Source organism: Prionailurus bengalensis, chromosome D3, assembly GCF_016509475.1.
Source record: "Prionailurus bengalensis isolate Pbe53 chromosome D3, Fcat_Pben_1.1_paternal_pri, whole genome shotgun sequence".
In the NCBI taxonomy this organism is placed as follows: domain Eukaryota; kingdom Metazoa; phylum Chordata; class Mammalia; order Carnivora; family Felidae; genus Prionailurus; species Prionailurus bengalensis.
In genome coordinates this window covers 57,771,555-57,798,772 of record NC_057356.1, presented here as the reverse complement: position 1 = coordinate 57,798,772, position 27,218 = coordinate 57,771,555, and the positions used below count along the sequence as shown (strand labels likewise).

Genomic DNA, 27,218 nt, shown 5'->3' with positions numbered 1-27,218 from the left:
TCATAGCTGGGCTACTTTCTGGAAGGCTACCATCTTCACTACCGCCACTCCCTTCCAAATACCCACTCTCAGACTTCCACACTGGTTTTGAGACCATGTCATGCCAAGTTGTCTCAGTCCTACGCCTCTTCATCCCTGCTTGATTCCTGAATGAATCCAAACACCACGGTCCCTCCTGAAGCCCCTACGCTCACTGCCACCTATTTTGTCCTCAGCATAAGACCTTGCTGCCTCCTTTGTCAGAGGATGGAGACCACACAGCCTCTCTTCCTATGCTTTCAGTCTATCTCCTTTGGGCATTTCCTCTCAATTACGCTCATTCCAGCTCACCTTCCACCTCTTTCCTCTCTACTGGTTCCTTCTACTCAGCCTGTAAATTTCCCCAGTCCAGAGGACACCTGCTCCTTCTGCTTCCTACCCAGATGAGTCTCCCCATGCCTTCACTGTTAAGGCTCTTTCCTTCTGTTCTCCTCCAAACCTCTTGCACTGTTTCATTCTCAACTTCCTACAGAGATACTCTCTCAAAGTGACCCGATGCTGGCTAATCGCCACAGTCAATGACAGTTGAGGTGATTATTATCAGGTGGAAGGATTACAGGTCACTTTCTATATGGGCATTTCTAGGTTTTCTAAATTTTCTACACTGACTATATAGAGTCAAACATTGTTTATTTTTTTAACCAGTCATCTGATGCCCTCAAGCAAATGTCTGAGGCTGGTGCCAGGCAGACATTGGAGAATAATGCCTCACCGGCCAGCTGCCAATCCCTTAGTGTAGACACAACCTCATAATTAACTTGCCTTTCAAACCCTCACTTAAGAATGATAGCTCACTGCCTTCACAAATGAAAAACTGACTTTCTCAACACTGGGGATGAGGACTGGCTGCCTCCCTTCCTAAATGCATACCTTTTCTGTCGTTTCATAGTCCATTTTGAATGCCCAGAGGTGAAGCCGAGCGGAGAGCTCGCTGATGGAGGAGAGGGTGAGGAGGAACTGCTCAGCACTGCCCAGTGGCACATCGGGGTTGGCCAGCTGTGCTTCTTGGATTTTCTGCTTCTCCTCTTCGGTGGGAATCATGGTTAGGATTTTCTGGAAAGATGGAATGATATCGTATATTCTTAGCCATGGACCCTCTCCCAGCCCTTTGACATTTCCAAAATCATACTGTAATTTTCCAATCAGGTAGTAAAGAGATTCTGTCATCAATGTTCATATCATTTATAAGTGGTACATCACTATAAACCAAATACTGTAGAGAAGAGCCCCAGGTAGGGTCAAAATTCACATTCATTTGTTCTAAAATGATCTCTCTCTCTCTCTCCTTTAACCTCCTATTCCATAAGGAATTTAAACAATTTGCCCTAAATTTTCTGGGTCTTGTATATGAAGGACATTCTAGACAAGAAAGAATAAGATGGAAGGTTAGAGAACAGCTCCCTGCTCCCTAGGAAACAGGAAAATTTGTCAAGACAGTATGAGAACTCAGACTGGCTTTTGTACATGGAGCATACTAATATTTAAACTGTATTTCGCATTTTATGTAGAAATGAAAACACTTGAAATAATACCAAACTCAAGTCTGGTTGGAGAAAAATGATGATCGTATTTGCAAAACAGCAAAACCTACCTACTAATGAAAAAAATATCTTATGCTTCTTTTTGTTTCTGGTTAAAATTAACAATGGAAGGCAGAGGTGGTAAAAAGTCATTGGAAGGATGATGATTCCTATAGGTTCAAACTCCTCAGTGATTATGAGAAGTATTTTAAAAGAAGGTAAAAATTCCTATTATGTAACATTTCACAAGCAACATTATTAAAAGTAAGGGGTCATTATTTTTCTCTCATTTCTCCTTCTCTAGCATTATGCCACACTTTTTCGTAACTTCTATTCATTCATTAATTCTAAATGGCTTTTGTTGCTGCTCTCCAGTAGCAAGTATCTGGATAGAAGTGGATGGAGCCCTGGTTCTGGGTAAGATAGAGTAGACATACTCTACCCCATCTCACTGAATGCAAGTATACACCCTGGTCCGCCTGAATGGAGCAGATATTTGAAGACCCTAAAAAGTATACAGTGGTAGGTGGACTAGGGAAGAAGATCAGAATTGGAAGTTCAACTCAACTGCAATGAGTTGACTCTTTGTCCTCTGGCATTCCCCAGCCTGAGCTCACATAGCCCTAGACCTGGAAGAGGGCATCAGGTACAGACAGAGAGAACTCCAGGGAAATCTTCTAGTGCCCAATTATGGAGTGGGAAAGGGTTTCTTAGTAGTGACACTAGTGGTAGCAGAGGCTGGCAAGACACCTAAAGCTCTGAGGGAGGAAACCTTCCTTTCCAATCAAAGGTGCTGTGGTCCCAAAGGGTGGGACTAAGGGAGTAGACAGGATAAAGACCAAGGTTTTATTGTTCTCCAGTTGGTCTGTTCCATCCTTAAGGTCCCAAAGTGGCTCTGCCACTTCCTTTAAATTAAAAAAAGAATCAAAATAAGATAATAAAGAATGTCCATTTTGGGGGGTGTCTATGTATCTCAAGTCGGTTAAGGGTCATCCGAGTCTTGATTTTGGCTCAGGTTATGATCTCATGGTCTGTGGGATTGAGCCCTGCATCGGGCTCTGTGTTGATGGTGTGGAGCCTGCTTGCGATTCTCTCCCTCCCTCTCTCTCTCTCTACCCCTCTCCCGCTCGTGCGTGCTCGTGTGCGTGCTCTCTCGACATAAATAACTTAACTTAAAAAAATGTACATTTTGGCTTTACATTGTTCTTTTTAATTTTTGTACAAGGTAAATAACAGGTGGAGTTCTCCTCAGTATAAGGCAGTCCCATGTGATGGGCACATGTCCCTAGGCACGTGTTGTCTTCCCTCTGCTTGACCCCACACACCGGCACAGAAAGTGCATGGCAAAGTGAGGTAACCGAGCCCCAGCTTTCAGCTGGAGAACCAGAAAGGTAAGCCCCCAGGGAACTAGAAAGTACTAGGGAGGTAAGGGAAAAATGAAGAGCCTGGCAAAGCAGGTACAAAATATGGTTTAAGAACCTCTGGGGTGATCCCTGAGCTGTTTATGTTTGAGTCTGACCTTAAACAATGTATCAAAGGCTGTGAAAGCTGATACTGGAATCACAGTCCAAAAAAGGCAGGCCAGAGCCTGTGGCCTGAACCCAAGCAACTGGGGGAATAATTTTCTTTTTTTTTCCCCCAAACCAGAATTACCCCAATACAAAAACTAGACAAAGATACTACAATAAAACCACAGACCAACATCCCTGAAGAACTTAGATGCACAAATCCTTAACAAAACTATTTTTAAATATATTAATGTCAATATACTAAGACATATAAACATTGCTGTATTTTATGAAGTAATAGGTTAAAAACAAGAACCACAAGGCTGATTCAGTACAAAACAAAAACAAAAACAAAAACAATCAATGAAAGTAATCGACCAGATCAATGATCTGAACAAGAAAATTCACATAATAACATCAACTGATGCAGAAACAGTTCTGATAAAATTCAATATACATCCCTAACAAAAACCTCTCAGCAGCCTGGCAATAGAAGGAATCTCCTCCATCTGATAAGTGACATTTGTAAAACACCTACAGCTCATATCATACTTGATGGTGACAGACTCAATACTTTCCCTCTAAGATTTTGAAAAAGTAAAGTTTTTAAGATTAAAAAAAAAAAGACTTACAGATAAGAAAGGAAAAAGCAAAACTATTCCTACCACAGGAATTCCTACCACTACTTGCCTAGATAGAAAATTGTGAGGAACCTACAAAAATTTATGAAACAGTGAGTTTAACAATGTTGTATAATTTAACGTTAATACATAAAAATTCATGTCATTTCTCTATTAACAGTAAACAATTACAAACTGAAAATTAAAAAAAAATACCATTTATAATGAAAGACTTAGGTATAAATCTAACAAATCATGTACAGGATCTGTATGCTAGAAAGTAAAAATGCTGATGAAAGTAATCAAAGACAATCTAATATAAATGGGGAATACCATGTTCACAGAAAGACTCAATATAGTCAAGATATTAACTTTCCCCAAACTGATCTATAACTCTAACTCAATTCCAATAAAAATACCAGCATGAATTTTTTGTGGATATAGACAAGCTGGTTCTAAAAGTTATGTGGCAAGACAGATGAGCCAAACAACAAAAACAATTTTGAAAACAGGTAAGGTCTCCCATATAGGTATAGGAATAAAACAATGTGGCGTGGACAATAGGACAAACACATGGGTCAGTGGGAAAATACAGGGAATCCAGAAAGAGAGGATACAAATACAGCCCAGTGATTTTGACCAAGGTACAAAAGCAGCTCAATAGAGAAAAGATAGTATTTTCAACAAATGGTGCTGGAACTGGAATCCATGTGCAAAAAATGTTACATATAAATTAACTCAAAAGGTTCACAGATCTAAAAGTCAAAGGTAACACTACAAAATTTCTAAGAGGAAGCACAGAAGAGGGGTGCCTCGGTGGCTCAGTCGGTTAAGTATCTGACTTCAGCTCAGGTCACGATCTCATTGTTCATGAGTTTGAGCCCTTCGTCGGGCTTTGTGCTGATGGCTTAGAACCTGGAGCCTGCTTTGGATTCTTTGGAGTCTCCCTCTCTCTCTGTCCCTCCCCGTTTGCACTCTGTCTCTCTTTCTCTCAAAAATAAACATTAAAAATTTTTTTCTTTAAAAGAGGAAACATAGAAGAACATGTTTGCGACCCACGTTAGGCCACAAACTCTTAGACACAACACCAAAAGAGACTAGGGTTGAGAAACTGAACTTTATCCAAATTGAAACTTTTTTATCTGTGAAAGACATTGAAAAGAAAGACAAATTACAGTTCCTCAAAAGGTTATGATTTATCATGTTACCCAGCAATTCCATTTGGAGGTATTTACCCTAGAAAAATGAAAACTGAAGTTCACATAAAAACCTGTACGTGACTATCTGTAGCAGTCTTATTCACACTTGCCGAAAACCAGACCAGGCTACATAATCCTTCAACAGACGCACAGACAAACCGTAGCACATCCCTGCAATGCTACGGTGCTCAGCAATAAAAAGGGACCAGCTATAGATACATACCACAACTTGGATGAATCTCAACAGTGCCCATCATGCTGAGTGAAAGAAGTCAGTCTTATAAGGCTATACTGCATGGTTCCAAAAAGAATTTTCTGTCTTTCTCAAAAAGACAAAACCATAGTCATGGGAAGAGATCAGTGGTTTCCAGGGGGCTACAGGTAGGTGAAGGGCTTAACTAGAAAGAGCTAGCATAAGACCTTTCCTGGGACATAGGGCTGTTGTGAATCCTGACTGCCATGGTCACTGCTCATGAATTTATAGATTTTACAACTCACAGAACTAACTGGACACCAAAACAGGTCAGTTTTCCTCTATAGTAACACACACACACAAATTAAAAATAAAATTAAAAACTGGACACGACAGCACAATCCACAAACACGCAGATGTGCGCACGATGTATCCGAGTGCGGTGGCTGGCATCCTGGGTCTGATGAGAGAGTCCTCAGGATGGTCATCTCTGGAGTTTCTTAGAAGGTAGAGAGGCCAAACTACACTCAGCTGTGTCTTCTGTGCATTAGTCGCAGTGAGGATGCAGAAGGGAGCCTAGAAGCCTCCTCTTCCAATACTCCCTTCATCGTGGCCCCGACACAGACTGAGTGGGTGGAACGTAGGCATCAGGGCACTTATTCAGCAACAATGCTCTTTGCTCCCACCTGTCCACACAGATGGTTTAAAAAAAAAAAATAACCCAAACAATGCAGGCAGATGTCACCGCTTTGAAAACATTCAGGATCTGAATTTAACACGCCTTCAAAACAAAAACTAAAATTTGTGTTCTCATTTTCTTACTGCTTAAGTTGTTTAAAGTATGCACAAGAACTCCAGAACAAAAAATTGCCAACACTTTTCCTCCTTCCTCAGAAGGCATTTTCCGGCAATGATTTTAGTTGCTTCTTTCCTTTGGGAAAGTAATCAAACACTCTTACTTTTGTTTTGTACTTCTCTGACTAATTTAAACCATTTGCTCACCGCTGCAGATTTATGAGGTTGCCAGCTGCCGGTTTATTTCACTTTATTTTTTACACATCCCTGGCAATAAAAATAGCCATAAGACAGTGGAAGGGCAGGTCAAACCCACCTTCTAGGAGCTGATGGCTTTCTTCCATGAGCAGATGCTAAGGGGATGAGCACAAAGAGGTACCTTTAATTTGCTCTTCTACCATGTGGATGAATTTATTGATGATTTTACGGTCACCATTTGGTTTCCCGGGGAAAAAGACATCAAACAAAACTACTACGTAATAATCCCAGCGTTTGTTTTCTTTTTTTGCTTTCTCCCAGACAGTATCCTGCCAGCACCGCTTGAAGTATACTTGCTTTGCTATCTGAAAACCAGATTTCAGAGAAAAATGGAGAAGTCTCATTTTTTTATGAACCCAAATGCTTTGGTGTTTGGCCATCTCATTCACCTGCAGATAAGACTATAACAAGGAATTATTTTGCCCTGTGAGTTTTGAACAGAACCCTGGCCCCAGCTGTGGATAAGAATCCAGCCCAGGGATTTTGGTGACAATCACACAAAGGTGGAGCACTTCGAGCTGAGGCTGGTTTGTGCACACCTTGCATAATCTCCTGAGACCATAGCTTTCTATTCATGTCCTTATTCTTATGCAGGGATTTTTTTTCCCCCTTTACTTCTCAAGGCGTCTTGATTGTATTTTCTTTCATTCTTAGGACTACTCAGTGAAGCACGTGGGGCAGAAAGTATTGCATCAACTCTGCAGAGGAAGTGAGGTGCCTGAGGCTACGTTGGATCAACCAAGGCAGAGCTGGAGGACCACCAAGGCGCTGCTCCTACTTTTCCAGCACCGTCTCCGCAATTCAGGGCTTTTCAACCAAAAATGCAAAACCACCAGGGTTCAGGTGGCTCAGGAGCCCAGCTGCAGGGATATTCTGGTTCCCTGGCACTGCTGATCGACCATGGTTCCCAGGCTCAGGTTTGTCTGTGTGTTTGGCACGCACTTGGACAGGGACTGAACAGCACGAACTGTCTGAAAAGGTGCTATCATTCTGTATATGCAGCCAAAGGGACTGTTTCTTTCTTTCTTTTTGTTTAATGTTTATTTGTTTTTGAGAGACAGGGAGAAAGCATGAGTGGGGGAGGGGCAGAGAGAGAGGGAGAGAGAGAATCCCAAGCAGGCTCTGTTCTACCAGTGCAGAGCCCAACGCGGGGCTCAATCTCCCGAAGTCCAAGATACTTGTCCTGAGCAGAAATCAAGAGTTGAGCTCGAGTCAGATGCTCAACTGACTGAGGCACCCAGGCGCCCCAGGGACTTTCTGTTTCTAGGATGCTGGCGGGCCTGGCAGCCAAAATGAGCCACGTTAAGTATCACTTGGGACCATCCAGTCATGCTACCCTCTGTAGACACAGACCGTATAAAAATTAGAAAACCACAAGAAAAAAGGAAACCCCTTCATACTTCCATTTGTGATAACCTGATGACATTTTACTTGGAAAAATATCATTAATACTACTTAGAGATGGCCCCCAAAATGTGTTCTCAAGTTTAATACTCTTATGAAAAATTACTTCCTTAATGAAGTTAGTCAACCGCTCCCTCAGGTTTTCGTGGCACAGCCGGATACATATCACTGGGTTGCTAAGCAAAGCCACAGGATGTAATTTAATACATCCTAATCACATTTGGTACCCAGAGGTTTCAAATGGCCCTATTAAGCCGTGGTGCCAGGCTACCGTGCCTGTGTCCAAGAAGCAGACAGTTTGGCGAAACGCCCTTTGGGCACAAGCTCGAAATCTTATTAGTAAAGATCTGTAAATACACAACAGCCATCGCTTCTCAGTCCTGACTTAGCTCCTAAACAACAAGCCCAGAAAGTAAGCTCTGGCTAATGGTCCAGGACATGGATCTAGAGTATCTAGGCCTCTCAGGTCCTGGAGATCAGTGGCCAGAGATGGCAGGTGACAGATGAGTGTGTCTGGTTTCCACTGGAATCTCCTCGGCATGGCTGATAAGAAGTGAAAAATACACACGGGCAGCCTTCAGATGAGACATTCTCCATTAGGGTGAGGTTTGCCTCCAGGGGATGTCTGACAAAGTCTGGAGACATTTTTGGTTGTCGCTGGGGTGGTATCACTGGGTGGGTGGAGGCCAGGGATGCTGCTACCCGTCCTACAAGGGAGGGGACGCCCCCACAATAAAGAACGGCCCCAGCCAGAATGTCAGTAGTGACAGGGCTGAGAAATGCTGTTCAGATAAAAACTGGTAAAAAAAAAAAAAAAAAAAATGTGCAAGTCCATTTGCTGTTGTGACTCAGGATGCATTTAATGAGCTCGCATAGCACACTGAACTCCCAGGCAGGGTCAGCAGTGATTTCGACGGCTGTGCCCTCCCACAGAAAACCATTCCACACATCAGCCACTTCTGGGGCCACGCCACAGGTGGCGCTGTCGGGGGGCCTGTGCTCCTCCAGGGGGCTCTTCATGACCTTTCAGATTCCTTCTTGTTCTTTCTGTCGCACGAGTTCCGGCACAGAATACACTCCATTCCCAAGGCTCAGGGTCTACACTTCAGACTCAGACTTCATACTGGCTTGTGGAAGCCAGGCACAGACTGGTACTGGGACTCTCTCCTCATCTTGAAGGTGGGGAACAAAATAGCCGTACCTCCTGAGAATCTGTGTAGAGCACCCGGCTTGCGCCCGGGCCCACAGGAAGAAAGCTACGGAAGTCAGGTTTAGCGCTGTGGTGGTGTTTCTGTACGATCAGCACTACTGTTGTTATCATTATTCCTGTCTGGATCGAAAAGATATTCAATGGGGCACCTGGGTGGCTCGTTGGTTAAGCGTCTGACTTTGGCCTGGGTCCTGATCTTACAGCTGGGGAGTTCGAGCCCTACATTGGGCTCCACACTGACAACGCACAGCCTGCTTTGGATCCTTTGTCTCACTCTGTCCCCCTCTCTTTCTCTCTCTCTCAAAAATAAATAAACATTAAAAAAAAAAAACAAACCAGGTACTCATCTGGAAAACAGGAAAAAAAAAAAGTGATTTGAGTTATTCTAAAATCTCAGTAACTTACTGTATCTGAAACTTTCCCTACCCAAGGAGAGCTACATTTCAGGAAAGAAAAAGGCAAAACCCAAAGGAATCAATCTCTCCTGATGGACTTTCAAGTTCTCATGACAAGAAGGGGAAATATTTTTAAAAGGGGAAGCTGTCATTTTTTCCTTCAATCAGCCTGGCTCTGGCTGCATTTGAAGCCTCTCTTTGTATGAATCTGAAGCTTTTGCAATCGCCGAAAGACACTGTTAAGTAAATAGGACGGCTGGAATGTGTGCGAGGGCCCACCACGCAGTTTGTTCTAGATGAAAGACACGTTGTACTTGGTTCATCCAGGCTGGCAGCCCCCATCTGCCTGGGGGCCAGCCAATGCCCTTCTCCTCCCTTACTTCTCCGGGGGCCCCAGAGTGGGGCAGCCTCACACTGAGGCCTGGCCTGCCTCCTTCTCACCGTCCAGTAGCTGCCTCAGTGTCCCTCTCTGTATCTGCCTGCTGTCACCTGCTCTCTCTCCTTTATACCCCTGCCTCAGTGGGCCACATGCCCTCACTCTGTGGCTGCGAACCTAGATACATTCACCTGCTCTGCTTCCTCGCCTGACTCCAGGGCTCCCGGCTCCACTTTCTCTCCAGCCAGAAGGCAAATGCAGGCCCCACCTGAGATCCGGCTCCTGGAACACAGCATGTGTCTGTTTCTCAGAGTAGAGCTGCTTAGGCCTTGTACTGGTTTCCTAGAGTTGCCATCAAAATACTATAAACTGGGTAGTTAAAAACAACAGAATTCTCTCCGTCTGAGACTACAAATCTGACATCAAGGTGTCAGCAGGGCAATGTTCTCTCTGAAGGCCCTGGGGGGGGGGGGCGGCGGAATTCTTCCTCATCCCTTCCTAGTTTCTGGTAGTTGCAGGTGGCCTTTAGTGTCGTCCCTTGGCTTGTAAACATCACTCCAATCTCTGCCTCAGTCATCACACAGCAGTCTGTTCTGTGTGTGTCCTTGTGTGTTCTCGGTCTTCACAGAATAGCATTCCCCTCTCTGTGTCTCTGTCTAAACTTCCCTCTTCTTATAAGGACATCAGTCACTGGAGTAGGGCCCACTCTAATTGAATATGACTTTATCTCAATTACGTCTGCCAAGACCCTACTTCCAAATAAGGTCACATTCTGAGTTTGTGGGTGGATGTAGATTTTGAAGGGATACTACTAACCCAATATAAGCCTCTAGGAGCACAGTTTTTCCTGAGGGGCCTCGTCTTTCCAAAGTACAGAAGCACGCCTGGCCTTCTGGGTTCAGACCCACTTGGCCCCAAGGGCTCCACTGCTCCTTCCCACACTTGGGGCCATGGGTGTGCCTGGCAGCTTGGCCCGGGCCCTTCCTCACTGTCAGGGGCTCACCCTCCCTCTTCAGCCAGCCTTCACTGGTCCCGTCCACTCTCCAGTGCTGCAGATAAGGCTGTGCACCCATGAACCCCAACTATGGGAAGGCTTTAAAGGAATCCAGGGCTCCTTGCCACTAGGAGGATGGTGAGAGTGTCACCTAACACCACAACGCAACACCCTCACATCCCCACGGTGACCCAGTCAGGGGGCCCCAGGCTCTGTCGCCCATCTGGCAGAACCTGCAGGGTCCCTCGCTCCCCTCACGTGTTCTCCATGATTAGAATAGGAGCTTTAACTTGCTGCAAAGTCATAGCAGCCCATGGTGGAGGCAGAACGGGGCCTGGATGAAGAGCACTGAGCCCAGCAGACCACGCAGTCACAGCAAGTGACCCGTCTCCCTCCACTGCTGCCATTCAGATCAACACCTGCTCAAGGGCGGGTGGCATGGGTTCTTCAGTGTGTCACACAAAACCTATCTCTGCACGTCCCAACGAGCACCGAGAGTGAAAGAGAGCCATTCGCGTGGGTGGGAGCACACAACGAAATCCCTACTTGTGATTAAGCTTGTTTGGTTGGAAAGGTTATTCTTCTGTGCTGAGGTAGGCGAGCACGGTCAGAAAGCAGGCAGTAAATGAACCAGACAGTGAGGATCACTGAACTTCATAGGCCAAGCAGGGCTTCCCCCCACAATCCAGAAGTTAAAAAAAAAAATGTGCGAATTATTAACATTATTCAGAGTTTGGCTGAAACAGAAAAATGGCAAGGCACCCTGCGGAGAAAGTCATATTGGACACAGTAATGCTTTACATATGGGACATGTTAACAGAGCACAAATAATGCTTGAGAGAGCTTCTCTTACCTCAATTCCTTCTTTGTTTAAGGCGTATTCATCGAAATTCAAAATGGCTATCTTAATCGTCCTCGGGGGGGGCAGCACTGTCAGACCGATATTAATAGCATTGCTCCTCTTGGGGTCCAGGACGATGACCTCCTGCCTTTTTCCATCTGCAGCAGTTTTCTTGGTGATAAAATAAGGAGAATCCAAGATTAATGCATCATCTTTGGTCCTTTCTGTGTTTCATTATTAAAAGCAAACTCACTACTTATTTAGAGATGAAAACAAATGGCCCTGATTCAGCTCAGGACTGGCTACTGCTCAGCACAGAAGAAAGAGATCAGGGATTAGCTCTGAGAAGCCGCCAAGCATGGGTCAGCAATGGAACTTCACGAGTCAGACACATTACAAAATAAAATTGATTTTCCTTCAATTGGGAAAAATGTGATATTTGGCAAGGAAAAAAAAAACCTGTTTTTTTCCATAGAGGCAGTGGAAACAGAACTAAAACCTCTCAAAGTTCCCTTCCTGCAGGCTGCAAGGTGTCGGAATGTGCCTTGGTTGGCCTTAGTGCACATGGTGTGTGCCGAGAAGACAGGAGTGGTGAGGAGAATCCGGCGTCGCTGGCCTGCCAGCCCCCCTGCATCCCTGGCCACACTGTCTCAGGGAATCCCCTCACCATTTAAACATCCTGTGCCCCTCATAATGGAGCACCTGCCACACTTAGACATCTGGGTGGCTGCCCATTGGGCAGCTGAGGGGGCGCCTTCTGAGGAAGGGAAGCAAAAGGGAACCTGCTCAACAAGAATGAGAGATGAATGGGCACAGAGGCCAAAGAGGGAGACAGGGGACAAGAAGCGTCCAGGTGTCCTCAAAGAGCCCTAGTGAGTCTGGCTTCCCTGCTGACCTGGGTGCTCCTTGGGGGCAGGTTCTGGGCTGGCACATGACTTGGTAGAGCCTACCAAGTATGGGACTTGGTAAGCCAACATGTGTCCAGAATCGAGATGACAAAGCCCCCACCCTTCAGCTCTCAGGGAGTTAAGGGCAGGTGGCAACGGAGGAGAGGGGAGGAGTTCTGCCTCAGCTGGCACCCTTTGTGCGCTCAGATTCCTCCCCTGGGACAAACAGAGCTGGAAGGATGACTATTTTCACCTATGTAACAAGCCCAAGCCCAGGTTGGTAATGATGAGCAAGGCACAAGGGATGTCCGGAAGGAAAAGACACATTCAGCACGGTGATGGGTGTGCTCCCCATGGACAAGGGCTCAGTGGCGGGGTGGTGGAAGAGGTCAGGCTCTGAAGGAGTTGACGTTGACCTGGACCCTAGGGAATGTCTAGGGGAGAGCCTGGAGTTGGGGAGTGAAAATAAGGAGATAAGAAGTGGCTTTGTCTAGCTTGCTGGAAACTGCCAGGGATGAAGCAAGAGGTTTGGGGGCCATATGCAGGGACCTCAGGAACCAGCTGCTCCGATTCTGCTGCACACAGGCCCCAGCCGACTGGCTGATGCTGCTGTCAGTCTCTTGCACTGAGGACCTCCCTACTGGCTGGGCCTTCGAACAGCTGAGCTTTCTGGAGAAGCTGGCCTGCTTTAACACTGAAGGCTGCAAGCTGGCAAGGAGAAATGGACTGTGGTTCCTTAAGCCCTACTAAGCCCTTCCAAACTCAATTGCTAAAATTCTATTTTAAGTCTTTAAATATGCATTTGGGAATAAATTAAAATTTCCTCACGAAGACAATAACTGAAAGCATCCCCAGCTGTTTTGCAGCCTGGTGGCCAGGAGGAACAATTCTTGTGGGTGTGATCAGGTTTGAATGCCCAGGGACATGTGGCCTAGAAGCATTCCACTCTGCAGGGCGAGCTTATCTGCTGTGTATTTAATCAAGTAAGCTTATTAGGAGCCCCTGATATTCAGCTTTTAAATCTAACATATTATTTTGTGTGTGGAAAGCTAAGAAGGAATGAGAAAAGGCTTGGCAAAATGCTGAAGGCAGGCAACAAAGAGGGATGCCAGGACACGAGGCCTGAAGATGCTTCAGTAGACATCCTGTGAGCATAAGGAGGGCAGCATGGATGGCAGAAGGAGCCTGGGACCTGGCATAGGAGAGGCAACTACCCACAGCCAGGCTCCAATACAGGAGACATTTCCTGGAAGGCAGGGATTCCCTGGGAATCATTAGCTCTTAGCCCCTCATCTATATAGGCCCTCTTTACTCCAAGAGCCTGGAAAGATGCCTGAGCAGACTCAGCCCAATCTAGCCTTTGTGCAAATGAGAAAAAGATGCCTTCCCTGGGGAGACACAGCCCCATGGCAGCCTGCACAGCACACAGACTGCACACACCTATGTGATGGCTCTGAGCCGGGCATGTCCTTGTCTCCATTCCCAACAGCATTCAGTTTATACCAGTGAACACACCCACATACTCTCCTATAAGTCAGGAAGAAGCAAGCCCCTGAGCATCCTGAAATAACAGGGACAGCTGTCCCCAAAGGTGACTCCAAGTGTTTTCAGAGCACTTTGACCCACTTGGTAAGGGAAAGAATAAGAATTAAGGTAATATCTGAAATTGAATTGTTCAATCTCTGGATTTTATCCAAAAGGTGTTTTAAATGCTGTTCCTCATCATTAACAAACTCCACTAGAGGCCACTGAGCACCCAAGTGCCCTGGCGTCCGTTCTGCCCAAGATGAAGGAGGAGATCATGTGGGGATGCCCGACTCTCTCCTTCCCTTCCACGATAACCTAGAGCAGTACCTGCAATAAGCCAAAGTTTTCTGTGCCCAGGAGCACATGCCCATGTCTCAGGATTAGCAGTCATCAAATTCAATCCATTTTAATTGTCATTCTGTGATCAAAGTCCCAGCTCAGCAAGTCTGATCTTTACTATGTCCTTCACATGATCCTGCGACACTGTTTGCAGGGCCCTATGTCTTAGAGCAGGGCCCTATGGGTTCTACAGAGTAGACCCCATCCCAGGAAGCTGATCACTAGGTGAATCTGGGGCTGCAGGGAATGGTCACAGCCTTCTCCCCAAGCATTGGTAGTTACTAATAACCACTTAAATTGACCATCTCCTCTATGCTTCTCAAAAATCCTGCAACTCTATGGTCTTGGATGCTGCCTATTTGAAACCTCTTCCTGGGGGGGCACACTTCTGTCTTCTTGGAGGCTAGACCTTCAGTCTTCTTGCACAGCTTGGGAGAAAGGAGCTGAATTGCCTTAGTGACCTCCTTCCTGACCCTTATCCAAGGTCTCTGCTTGCCTTTATAGCATCTCTTTCCATGGAGGGTAACCTCTTCTCTCACCAGTTTGGACCTTACACCGCCTCCCCTCTCCCTACAATCTTCTTGGCTGAATCAGAAACAAAAACAAACAAGCCCTACATGGCATACAAGACTGAAGCATTTCCCCAGAGACAGTATTTCTGGAAAGGCAACTGTTGGCACACTATAGGATCCCTGAAAGTTGGGGCTTCAAAGGTGGTGCTATTCTATATTCTGGGCATTACTGCCTGGTTCTGGTCAAGAGTTCAGCTTAACCAGGTTTTCTGGAAGCAAAACAGAGCCTGGCTTCTTCCCAGGGTGCCCCATACCCCTTAAACAAGTTCCTTTTCCCCTGAACACTTATGGACATATTTGGAAAAATGGCATGTACAGAGACAGATCCACAGTGGTTTCCCCCACACTACCTTACTACCACTCTTGCTGGGGCAACTATCTCATGCCAGAGTCCAGTGTTCCCATTTCACTTTCAGCCAAGTCCTAATCTAACATGCTATGCCCAGAGCCTGGGCCCAAGGGAGCCTCTTTCTAGCAAGCCTTTCTTCCCTGATGGTTCTCGAGACTCACTGAGGTGGAGGACCAAACTTTGGCTGATTGACCTTTTTATCAAAAAGTAGCAGAAACAAAATGGAATCCAAGGATCACATGGACAGACTCGGGAGCCCTGAAAGTTAACTTCAGCTGGGATGTGACCATTCATGGATGTGTGACTTTGGCAAGTCACTGGACCTCTCTGTGCTTCAGTTTCCTCTCTGGCACATATCTTGCAAGGTTTGCTGTGAGAATGAAACGCGACCATGGATGTAAAGCAGCAAGAACAATGCCTGAATCACGGTAGGCACTACAGAGGTATTTGCTAGAACTATCAGAATAGCATTACTGGAGAGTGTTATGCTAAGTGAAATAAGTCATACAGAGAAAGACAGATACCATATGTTTTCACTCCTATGTGGATCCTGAGAAACTTAACAGAAGACCATGGGGGAGGGGAAGGAAAAAAAAAAAGGTTAGAGAGGGAGCCAAAACGTAAGAGACTCTTAAAAACTGAGAATAAACTGAGGGTTGATGGGGGGTGGGAGGGTGGGTGATGGGTCCTTGGGAGGGCACCTGTTGGGATGAGCACTGGCTGTTGTATGGAAACCAATTTGACAATAAATTTCATAAAAAAAAAAAGAATAGCATTACTGGAATTAATACATGTAAAGCACTTATGACAATGCTTGGAATATATTACTTTCTAAAAATTAGTTCTTAGCTATTTCACCAATGACTCCTTTTTATCATTTCTGTTCAACTGACATTTTAAAAATACATGGTCTACCAGTATATATTTTTCATGACTAATGTGTCTACCACATTTGCTGATCAAAGACATCTACATAAATAAGAAGGTCAGATCAGATCAGTGTCCTTACCCTGGAGAGTGATAATTCCAGAGGAAAGTATAGAGACTCAATATTCAATTTAGCCTATAAAGCTCTTGCCATGGATACGGACAACTCTCAAGGGGCTTTCTAAATGACTGAAAATAGCTCATGGGTGCTTATTAGAGTCTGCACAGACCTCCAGGCACATGGAATCCCAGAAAATGAGCATTCCTTGAATGGTACTAAAGATCTTGCAAAAAAGAATGTAGAGAACACCTCGGTTTCTGTTTTTAACAAAGAGAGTATCATGGTGATTTCCACAGGCTAAATTCCCTTCTGAGGCTAACAGACTGGTCTCTAGGACTAATTGAAAGGAGCATTCTGGAGAAACAACAGGAGATTCTCCTTTTCCAGGAGGCATGACTGCTTCCATGACTGATGGCAGATGGGTCAACATTAAGTGACTCATTATCACTAGATAGGAGAAACTCAGCATTATGTATCTGAGAAGAAAACAGGACTGATCAATCTCCTGACACTTTCTGAAGGAAAACCAGAAAATGTAGTTTATTTAGATCAAAGCACAATGGTGAGTGCACAAGAGAATCTTCAGTGGTACTTCTAAACATCAGTGATGCCTGGGCATCATCCTCAGAGATTCTGATCTCCTTGGTCTGGAGCAGGGCACAGGGATCATAGATGTTAAATGATCTCTCATGCATCTAGAGAGACTGATTTAGACTTTTTGAAAGTCTAACGGCTTTTGAGACAGGACTGCTGAGTAGAAAGTTGTTCTTTAAAGAGGAATGCAATTTAAAAACAGGAAACAAAAGGGAGGGATAAGAGAACATTTCTTAAAATAGAAAACAGTAACAGGGTCCCCTATCCATTCGAAGACACAATAAGGACTGGCCCTGCCATTTTTATGAATGACGTAGGATCAAGTCCCCACAGCTACAGACAATGCAGGGAGTTTTTCTTGATGTTAAAACGACCCTGACACCCAACAAATGCCGAGCTCATCCCAGTACCGGGAGCTAAGCTGTCGATGACGGAGAAACAAACAGTTTTTCCAGATTCAGGGGTAAACCAGCTTGCAAGGCTCTGGGGTTGGGTGCAGCTGACTGCTGAAGGCAGGGCCACACATCCTGCTACAGCTAACTCCATGCAACCACATCATGGGTGCGGTTCTTGGAAATAAGACAGAAAACCTGGATCCATGTCTCTACACAGCCCTGGGGCTTCTGCCCGTGGCACATGCATAAGGAGGTCCAAGGTCCAGAGAAGGACCACAGTGAAGGCGGAAACTTCCCCATGAGGGGACAGTATGAAATGAGAAGCACACGTGGAGGCATGCCATCTGGGCAGGTAAAAGGGCTTGCTTTCCAGTGTGTTCATCCTGCCCTGAAGAATCACCCCCTTCGACTTTTTAAAGACTGATTTTACTAGAAATAAAGGATGCAACATTTAAAGAATGGATATTCAGTATACAGAACTTGCCACCCCAGAGGGTGCTGTGACCGAACACGGAAACTGGACTAAGGATGTGATTTAGTCAACAAATACCCCTCAGCTGGAGAGCACTCCCATGAAATGCACGACCTCTCAAAATGCTTCTCAGCATCGCAGTCACAGACCCTGGGTCTGGCTCAGCAGGGCACTGGCTTTGCAATGATAAATCATTCCTCCTCACTCTCCACTAACTGCCAAGAGAGTGACGCCACTGGATATTTTCAAAACTGCCTGTTGAGAAAGTGACAATGACAATGAGACCACAATACAGATGTCATAAAGATGTGACAACTGTGGAATATTCCTAAGTCCTTGTAACAAGGGAGACTGATACACATGGGCAAGCATTAAGGCAACAACGACATCACCCAACTATGTTTGCATAAAGGCTGACAAACCTGTAGCTAGGAATAGAGTTTCTGAGGAACTTGGCAGAATAGGCTTGCCTTATCATGAAGCTTAGGGAAAAAAAGCATTCATTTCCCAGTTCTTCTGCAGCAGTCTTCCATAGTTGAGGCCGGCTGCGACACAGCTGCCTTACTGATGGTAATGGAGTATGTCTAGTACCCTAACCAGAAGACCTCTGAGAGAGAAAGGGAGTGCTCTACATACATGCTGGGACAACAGGCATACACCGGGCCAACCTGGATACATTAGATGTATGGTCACCCCACTGAAGTCCCAAAGTTGGGTATTCAATTTCCATATGATAGAATTCAGGTTTTATGAGGGTGATGTTAAATAAAATAACATTTCAGTATGTCCTGAACTTGAGTATAGGGTAGGAAAACTTGACTCCCTTCTTGGGAGAATAAAATGGATTGGGGGATGGGGGAGTCAACGTGGAACACAGTGGTGAAGGGATCAATGCCTCCCTCCTTGGTGCCTCATTTATCACTTTAAATCAATGGTGCACAACTTTGGTTGAGTCCCTGAGGTGCTTTTAAAAATAACCCAGGCTGGGGCTCACCCCAGACCAAATAATTCATCATTCTTTGAATTTTCTTAAAAAGTCACTGTGAATAGCTTCTGATATGTTTTGAAATGTCAGAGTAAATAAAGTTGAAAAAAATTCTCCAAACCCATTTTGCAATCCCCTCCCCATGATAAACTTAATGAGCCCAGGGGAGGAAGACAGCATTGAGCCCTCAAAGGGGAGACCAAGTCCCTTTCTTCCTTCCAGTTTTCTCTTCCAGTCCACACCTGTCTTGTGTACTGTCTGTAACTTAGGACATAAAAACTGCCTTTTGGGAGCAGGAGGGACTTTGCTGCTCTTGATTAGGCACATAGGATGAAGGCCACTTCCTGGGGCTCCTCAGGATGATACGAAGTCCATGAGGGTACATCCCCATACCTCCAGGGGCTTTCTGCCCTGACATCATTCTCTGGGGTCACTCCTGTGATCTTCTATGTGATTCACTGCATCTCAGACCAGCAGTAGGAACACAACACGATGAAATTTAGCACAGGATTTCTGTCTTTCTCCACAAAACATAATTAAAGTCATCTTACTAAAAAGCTATATATATTTCCTTCTGAGACAGAAAAATAGATCCAGTTCCAAAAACTATTTGGAAAGGAAATACAAAAGCATATTTTCCTGTTCTTATTTCCATTAACTGGTCACCCAGCCTTGGATCTGGAACATGAATCTTTATTTTGAGGGGTGACCTGGATGGTCAGAAGGATGCTCTGGAGCTCCGGTCTGGTATAAGTTTTCTGACAAAAACCAAAACCGATTCCCTTTGCTCTGTGCTGGCTTGTGAAGTCTATTTCATTTTTATTTGTGTTGCTATTGTGTTTAATGAATAATGAATGAATTCACAAGCCAGAATTCAGAAGTGGTTGTTTACAGCTGTGCTGTATGAAAATCATAGTCAAGGATTAGAAATGGAAGTAAAATTGGTTATACCTGCATTAATAGCATACACATAAAGATTCAACTCTCCAATGTGATGTATTTTAATCTTAATGTGCATTTTTTACCTTTTGTAACATTTGTAAATTATTTCCTTCTCACGTTTCCTATCTCCGCCCACCCCGCTCCCAAGAACAGAGGTATGGGTTCCTAGGTCCCACTGTAGGACATTCTGGAATGTTTGGTAAAATTTTCAATATATTACTTTTCTCTTATGCTCTCATTTTAGAAAAACTAGGCAAACATTTGTTCTTTAGCCAGGCAATCAAGCATTTTAAGAGGTCACCACCTACTTCAAACAAGAATAGAACTTCAGGCTACTGAGAGGGCAGTGACCAGACTCTTGTCACCAACCAGAGTAGAGTCAAGAGAAGGAGGGAAGCGGGTGAACTGCCCATTTTGGGTCCCCTCAATGAAGTTTTTAATCTTGCTACTTCCTTTTGTAAAAACAAAGTCAGAAAGAACTTCACTGCCAAACTGTTACTCCCTTTACTTCCTCCAACTCAAATCAAGGGCCAGAAACCTAAGGGTGTTGAGCAACCCGTGGAAGCCCAGAGGGCGTACCAGCCAGACCAGCCCATGTGAGGAGGTGGTGGCTGAAGGAGACCAGCCAACTAGATCAGTAGGTTGGAGGGTGGTGCGAGTGAGGGTGGGCCCTGGATAACTCCGGGCCACCAGAGACTGCTGTTTTAACCAGCCAGGAATAGTTTCTCCCAAATGCCATGCTGCACTGGAAGAACTCAAGGGGACACACGAGTGGCTCAGCACAACATGCCACCAGTCCTGGGAAAGTCAGGACACATAGACACTGAGAGGGGATGCCCAACCTCACTTTCCTAGGTGTCATTTTCTGGAGAGGACAAAAGGGGGTCTACTTTCAGTGGAAGGAGAGGACTGACTGGACATGATGTGCTGAGTTGGATCCTAGCAGTTTGGATTTACAAACAGGAGGAAGCTTTCATTTTGAACTGAGTGGGGGGTGGGGGGGAGTGTTCTTGAGGCTAGACCAGTTGAGATTCACATCCTTGCGGAGACTAGGCAGAAATCGACACCAGGGCGAAGGCCAATTCGGGAGGAGCAGCGCCCCTGGTTCCAGGCCCCCCTAGTCCCACCCCTCCCTAGGCATGAACTCTGTCATTTGGCTCCTTGTCTGAAGGGTCCTCTTGTCCTGAGAATGTTGCACCTACTTTTTGATCCGGAATTGGTCAGGGAGTCCAGCTCAGGCAGCCGTGTACTCACCCGAAATGATGATAAATGGAACACATGGAGCTAAAACTAATTTATGGTAAGTTCTTGCAAGTTTACTCTAAATTACCGTGTGGTTACATCGGAAGTTCAAACTACCACTACCATCCACTATAACCAATCAAGGTGAGAGTAAATAGCCACATCTCCTGGATAAAGTCCAGGTGGTCGATCAATTAGCAAGACTACTTTCCTCTAGTTAACATCAGCATCTACTGGTGGGCTCAGCTAATATTCCCTGGTTAATGTTTTTGTCTTTTCCTCTGGGTTATTTGGTCCTTTGAAAGCTACTTTGCCTAGTGGTGTTAGGAAGCTGCTGTCCATGTTGGCCATGAAGGGTCCCATACTCGTTTAGGGTATGGCACAAAGACTCATCTCTTAAAGGTGTTTATACCAACTGCCTTTTCTTTCTTTCTTTCTTTCTTTCTTTTTTTTTTTTACCATATAGCAAAAGCAGCATGAAGGGAATTTTATATACAACACATCTCCCAGTCCTACTCAACAGCGGAAAGTAACTCTGCAGATCAAGAAGCATTTGGGATGCTAGCGGTACCTTTGAGACGGACAGTTCCTTAGACTTGGACTCAAACAGGTGCTCCAGCCTGGAAGTGTCCACCTTAATAGGTTCCAGTTTCGACCACAGGAATTCTCGGCAGCGGCGGTTGTTCTTACATGGCCACTCGAACGGCCGCACTTCATTCCAGAATAGACGGATGGTCTTCTTTTTCTTTGTGAATGCCGGCTGACCCCGGGGTACCTGGGGCCACCCTAAGCCCTGAGGAGCGTTGAACACTGGAGGAGGAGGAGCCAATAAATTACCGGGGACAGGAGGGGGAGGCACGCTGTCCAAAAGGGGTGGTGGGGGCGGGGGAGGCAAACCCAGAAAAGTAGGTGGGGGCGGGGGCGGTGGCCCCGGAGCCTCCCTAGGACCCAGGTCCACATCCAGGACGTCGACGTCATCCTCCTCCCCCAGGTCGGTGAAATCCATGTCTTGGATTCTCAGCTCCCTCGGATTGGCCATGAGCTGGTCCCAAATGTAGTCAGATTCCGTCTTCTGCTGTGCGGATGCTTTCTCTGGGACTTTGTCATTAAGCTCGGCATCAGGCGAGATGGACCCTCTCCCCAGGTCCCCACTGTTGAATTTCTCGGCGAAGGCTTTCACGCTGCCCCGATTGTCCAGACAGCCAACGTCCACCCTCCTGACGCTGTCATCCTGGGCCAGAGAGTTGGCCTGCAGGGTGGATATCCTGCTAGCCAGGCTGGCTACCGCCTCTGCGCCTGGCTCAGTCCTCCCGGTCTCGCCCTCTCCCTTCTCCTCGTCATCCGTGGGCTTTCTGTTATGGGCATACAGCATGTCCAGCATGAACCGTTTGTTGGTGAGGATGTCGCCACACTGTTCATTTACACCGGCATCCTGAACACCTGCGGACCACAAACCTGAAAGCATACAGGAGGAAAAAAAATGAGCAAGTGGCAGGTGCCTTAATCCTGTGAGAAACCAGTTAGGTAATACAGAGGCTTTATACAGAGAGAAAACACTGAAATGAAGTGACTGAAGAGGAGGTGGTCCCGGTTGACAAGATGCCCATCAAAGTTGCAATGACCTGCTCCAGGACCCGACTCTGGTAGGTAGGAAGCTGCTCTTGGCTTGCACCTTGGCTCATAGGAGTATTTCCCCCACTTTTCCTGCCTACCCAGGACAGCTGGTCAGGACCCACCCAGCCACAGGTAACTAAGGGGCTGCTGTCCTAACTAGACACAGGGAGGCAAGGAAGATGCTCCCTCCCCCGCCACGGGACAGGTGTTGGAAAGGCTGTAGAGTTATGTCCATCTCCCGGCTACTCCACACGTGCACCAGTGTGGCTCAAAGTGCCTGGGGGGACGCACAAACCCTTTAAGTCCATGGTCACCGGTCTTTGGGAAACCCTTACTGCTGCCTGGTAACCTCATCACAATCTCTCCTGGGTGACTCTGCCTACCTCCTCTCTCTCCTCCAACCTTCCCACTGTCACACATCTTCACACAAGCATGGTCTTGCTTCCTGGTTCAATAGCTTAACAGAAGAAGTCAGGGGAGATGTTCCAGGGCCTCATCCAGCCTCCCCCTGCCCGCACCTGAACCCCAGCCATGGCCTCTCTCCTGTGACTAGCGAGAAACTATCCCTCCTAGCAGGGTCAATGTTCCATGTGTGCATTTGGAAGCCATTCCAGTGGTTCTCTGTCCCGCATTTCCCATGCTCCCCCCACTAGACCTTCCTGCTGGCATAGAAGCATGGCATAATTTCACCCACCTTAAGACAAAAACATCTCACTTGACTCTCCTTAGCCCTCCAGCTATAACCCAACTTTTCTCCTTTCCTTTAAAGTAAAGCTGCTTAGCAGAGTTGTTTTGCTCACTGCTCCAATTTTTCTCTCTATTCTCTCTCTTGAACCCAGCCTAATGAAGTTTCTGCTCTCACCACCTTTGAAAGCTGCTCTTTCCCAGGTGGTCGAAGACTTTGCTGCTGCACTAGACCCAGCAGACGGCTCCCTCCTCGACTTCTGTTCTTCACTTGGCTTCCAGAACATTGCATTCACCTGGTCTGCTTCCTTTCTCCTGGCTGTCCTTTCTCAGTCTGCTGTGCTGGTTCCTCCTTATCTTTAACCTTTAAATGTCTTTGGACCTCTTGTGTACTTGGACACTCCCTCTCTTAGACACCATCTCATCCAGCCTCAGGGCTTTAGGGACCACCTCTGCTCTCACCCCCACCTCATCTCGGAACCTGCTTCTCCTGAAGCTAGCTGTTCCCTATCTCAGACATGGCAACTTTCATCCATCTTGCTGCCAATTCCAAAAATCTCAGGGTCATCTGATTCCCCCTGTTCTTTTATCCCACACATCCAACACAACAGGGTGTCTTGTTAGCTAAATCTTCCTGTCACATCCAGAATCCAACCAACTTTTCTCATCACCTGCCCCGCCATGGCCCTGGGCCGACACAGCATGGTTTCTTGCCTGCAGCACTGGAGGGGTGCCCCCCAGCTGGTCCCAACTTCCACTCTTGGCCCCTAGAGTCAGTTCTTAACACAATGGCCATGGGATATATTGAAATGGTTGATCACACCTTTCTGTTCAAAGTCTTCTAACGGTGCTACATTTCACCAAGACAAAAAGCCAGTGTGACCTTTCAATGTTCACAAGCCTTGCACGAACCCCCCTTACTTTTCTTGACAAATGTGCCTGAACCTCTTTAGCTAAAGTAGCTGCTTGACATTCCTAACCTCACCAGGCATGATCTGGCCTCAGGGCCTTTGCCCATCCTGGGACAAACTGCACCCATTTAAGCACACAGTTTGCGTCTCAGCCTCCTTTAGGTCTTTGCTTAGACAGTATCTCCTCAGTGAAGTCCTCCCAACTACCTCGTTTAGAATTATGCAACACTCCCTCCCTCTCCCCAGAGCTATTTATCACCCTTTCCAGCTTTAGTCACCAGAGCACTTATTACAGCCTAATTTTCCACACATTTTCTGTATTTATTTTATTGTTGCCTTTGTCCTAACACTAGTAAGCTGTCCTCTTCGTTGTAATGTAAACTCTCCAAGGGCAGGGATTGGGTTTTGTTGTTGCTGCTCACTGTTGGATTCTCAGCATCCACGATGGATCAATGAATGAATAAATGAACAGTCAGGAATGTTATTCCTCTGAGTTTGCTTCCTAAGGGCCAGCAAGGCTGTTTGGTAGGCATTCAGGAAATGAGTTTCATCAGATACCCAGGGCCTCTGTGGATACTTGTGTTGAGGGATGGCAGAGACCTAGGCCAGAGACTTGAGCATTTGGAGCTCTTGTTCCGCCAAAGAGGATTGTCCTGATCAAACACGCCAGGGGATGCACTAGTCTGTCTCACATGGCTCTGACTTCATCTTAGAGGAGGCATTCACTGAGGAGGCACAAAGGCCTCCTGGTGCTCTGTTTCTTCCAATGTAGCTTTATCCTCTGTACCTTGCTCAGGAGTGGCCTGACCTCACCAAAGGACCAACACCAGAACAAGGAGCCCTTGAACCCTCTTGCAGGTTTCACAAAATACACTTAGGAGACAACCACCATCAAAGAGGGAAGAGATGGCACTTGAGGACATGATGGGAACATCTGGGTATTTGCAGTCCCTATGACTGGCCAGACAGTCCTGTAACTAGGAAGACAGTTTTGAGGTCACGGGGCTGCTGCAGGTGGAGTGGCTGACTGGTCTCCTTCCCCATTTACTGGGAAAAGTAGAAGTTTTTTATTTTGCCAAAAAAAATCTCTTCATTCACTTAGGTCTTCTTATATTGCTATGTAGTATATGCTTCTTTGTCTCTAGCAATTTCCTTGGCTCTGAAGTCTACTTTGATCCTAATATAGCCTCTCCTGCTTTTCTTTGATCAATGTTAGCATGATGTATCTTTTCCCAGCTTTTAACTTTCCATCTGCCTATGCCATCATGTAGGAAATGAGTTCTGAACACATGGCATATAGCTGGGTTGTATTTTTGTCCACTCTGCACATCTCCATCTTTTCATTTAAATTATTGATATGTTAGGGCTTCAGTCTGCCACTTTTTTTTAATTCATTCTGTTTGTTTTAGTTCCTGTTTCATTTTTTTTGGTCTCCTTTTCTTTGAACACTTTTTTTTTTTAGAATTTCAATTTGATTTATAGTGTTTTTGAGTACCCTGCTTCATATAATTTTCTCGGCAGTGGCTCTAGGTATTACGATATGCACACTAACTTATCTGTCAGTGTTGATATTTCACTAGTTTGAAGCATAGAACCCTTACTTCCATTTAGAGCCCTTTACCCTCCCTACTTCAAAAAAATGTAATTGTCTTAAGTATTTCATCTACGCATAGTGGGCACTACATCTCATGTGTTACAGTTTTTGCTTCCACCATCACATACTAGATTTAAGAAACTTACAAGGCAAGAGACAGTCTTTTCTACTTACTACTTTTATCCATTCCCCTGTTCTTTTTCTTTCTGAAATTCTGAGCCTTCTGTCATCATTTCCTTTCTGTTCAGAGAACATTCTCTCATCATTCCTTAAGAGTAGGTCTTAATTTGTCTTAGTTTTTCTTTAAATTCTCTTAGTTTTTCTTTAACCGAGTATGTCTTTGTTTTCTCTTCATTCTTAAAGGCTACTTTTGCTGGAGTTGATAACTCTAGTTCAAGGTTGATAACTCTAGTCTTCGAGCGCTCAACAAACGCTGCGCCACTTCCCGCTCACCTCCATGTTTCAGATGAGGAACTGTTTTGCCATGGAATTGGTGTTCCTCTATAGGTAACACTTTGTTTCTTCCCAGTCCCTTTCAAGACATTCTATTTTTGGTCTTTAGTTTTCAGAAGTTTGCTTATCATTTGTCTTGGTGTGAATTTCTTTGGATTTATCCCCATTAGTACTTGCTTAGCTTCTTAAATCTGTGGGTTTACACCTTTTCCCAAATTTGGGAAATTTTCAGTCATTATTTCTTCAAACATTTTTCCAACATTGCATACTTTCTTCTCCCCTTCTCAGACCCTGATGAAATGAATGTTAGCTCCCTTGACATAGTCTCACAAGTACATGAGGCTCTGTTCATTTTTTCAGTCAGTTTTTTTTTCCCTCTGTTATTCAGGTTGGGTAATTTCTACTCATCTGTTTTCAACTGTATATATTATTTCTTTTGTTGTCTCCAATCTACTATACGGCCCAAGTGTTTTATTGTGGCCATTGTATTTTTTCAGTTCTATAATTTCCTTTTGGTTCTTTTTTCTATCTTCTATTTCTTTGCTAAGATATTTCATTTCTTTTACATATTTCCTGAATATTTATAACTGTTCACTGAAATATTATCATGATGGCTGTTTTAAAATCCTTGTCAGGTAATCCCAACAACTGGCTCATCTCAATGTTGGCATTTGTTGCTTGTCTTTTCCCATTCAAGTTGTGAGCGCCCTAGTTCTTGATATGATGAGTGATTTTACAGTGTATCCTAGACATTTTGGGTATTATTTGTTGGACTTTGGATCATGTTTAATCTTCTCTTTCAGCAGGCAGTCACCCTTTTTAGGTGTGCTGTACAGGTCTTGATGGGCATAGATGTTCAACTCCCTACTAGGTCCAACTGTCACCACCCTAGCAAGAGGGTTGATTCACACTGCCTCACTGCAGATGGGCAGGGTGGGGGTTGAGCAACCTCTTGACCCCACGGGCATACTTCCAGTGAAAGTGGAGCACTTACATTGCCTCCAAGTGGAGGGGAAGGCTCGGCTTCCCACTGGTCCCTACTGATTCTGGGTTGGGGAAAAGAGATCGCAGACTAGTTCCACCTCCAACCACATCATTCTACCTTGTTTATGTTGGGTGGGGATGGAGGTTGAGCTCCCTGGCTGGGCCCAAATGGTGTTAGAGAAGGAGGGCAGGGGAACGAGAATTCTGATCAGTCTTCTTCCACTGCTTAAGTCTGTCTCCTGCTGGCTGAAGGTGAAGTCTTAGATCTCTACAAGACCCCACTGACACTTCCCCAGTAGGGAAACTGGGATGCCACTTGCTTTTGCCCTGTAGT

General features: G+C 45.5%; 1 protein-coding gene across 16 annotated transcripts in view; it reads right to left on the bottom strand.

Moving 5' to 3' along the window:
* Positions 1–27,218, bottom strand: part of FHOD3 (formin homology 2 domain containing 3) — a 476,592-nt gene that overhangs the window by 37,455 nt on the left and 411,919 nt on the right. For all 16 annotated transcript variants that reach the window (XM_043558633.1, XM_043558622.1, XM_043558632.1 and 13 more), the window contains 3 exons: positions 21,216–22,099; positions 11,365–11,523; positions 910–1,092 (listed from right to left, as the gene is read on the bottom strand). In XM_043558633.1, the coding sequence (XP_043414568.1) occupies positions 910–1,092; positions 11,365–11,523; positions 21,216–22,099 (1,226 nt within the window). The remainder of the gene's footprint in view (positions 1–909; positions 1,093–11,364; positions 11,524–21,215; positions 22,100–27,218) is intronic.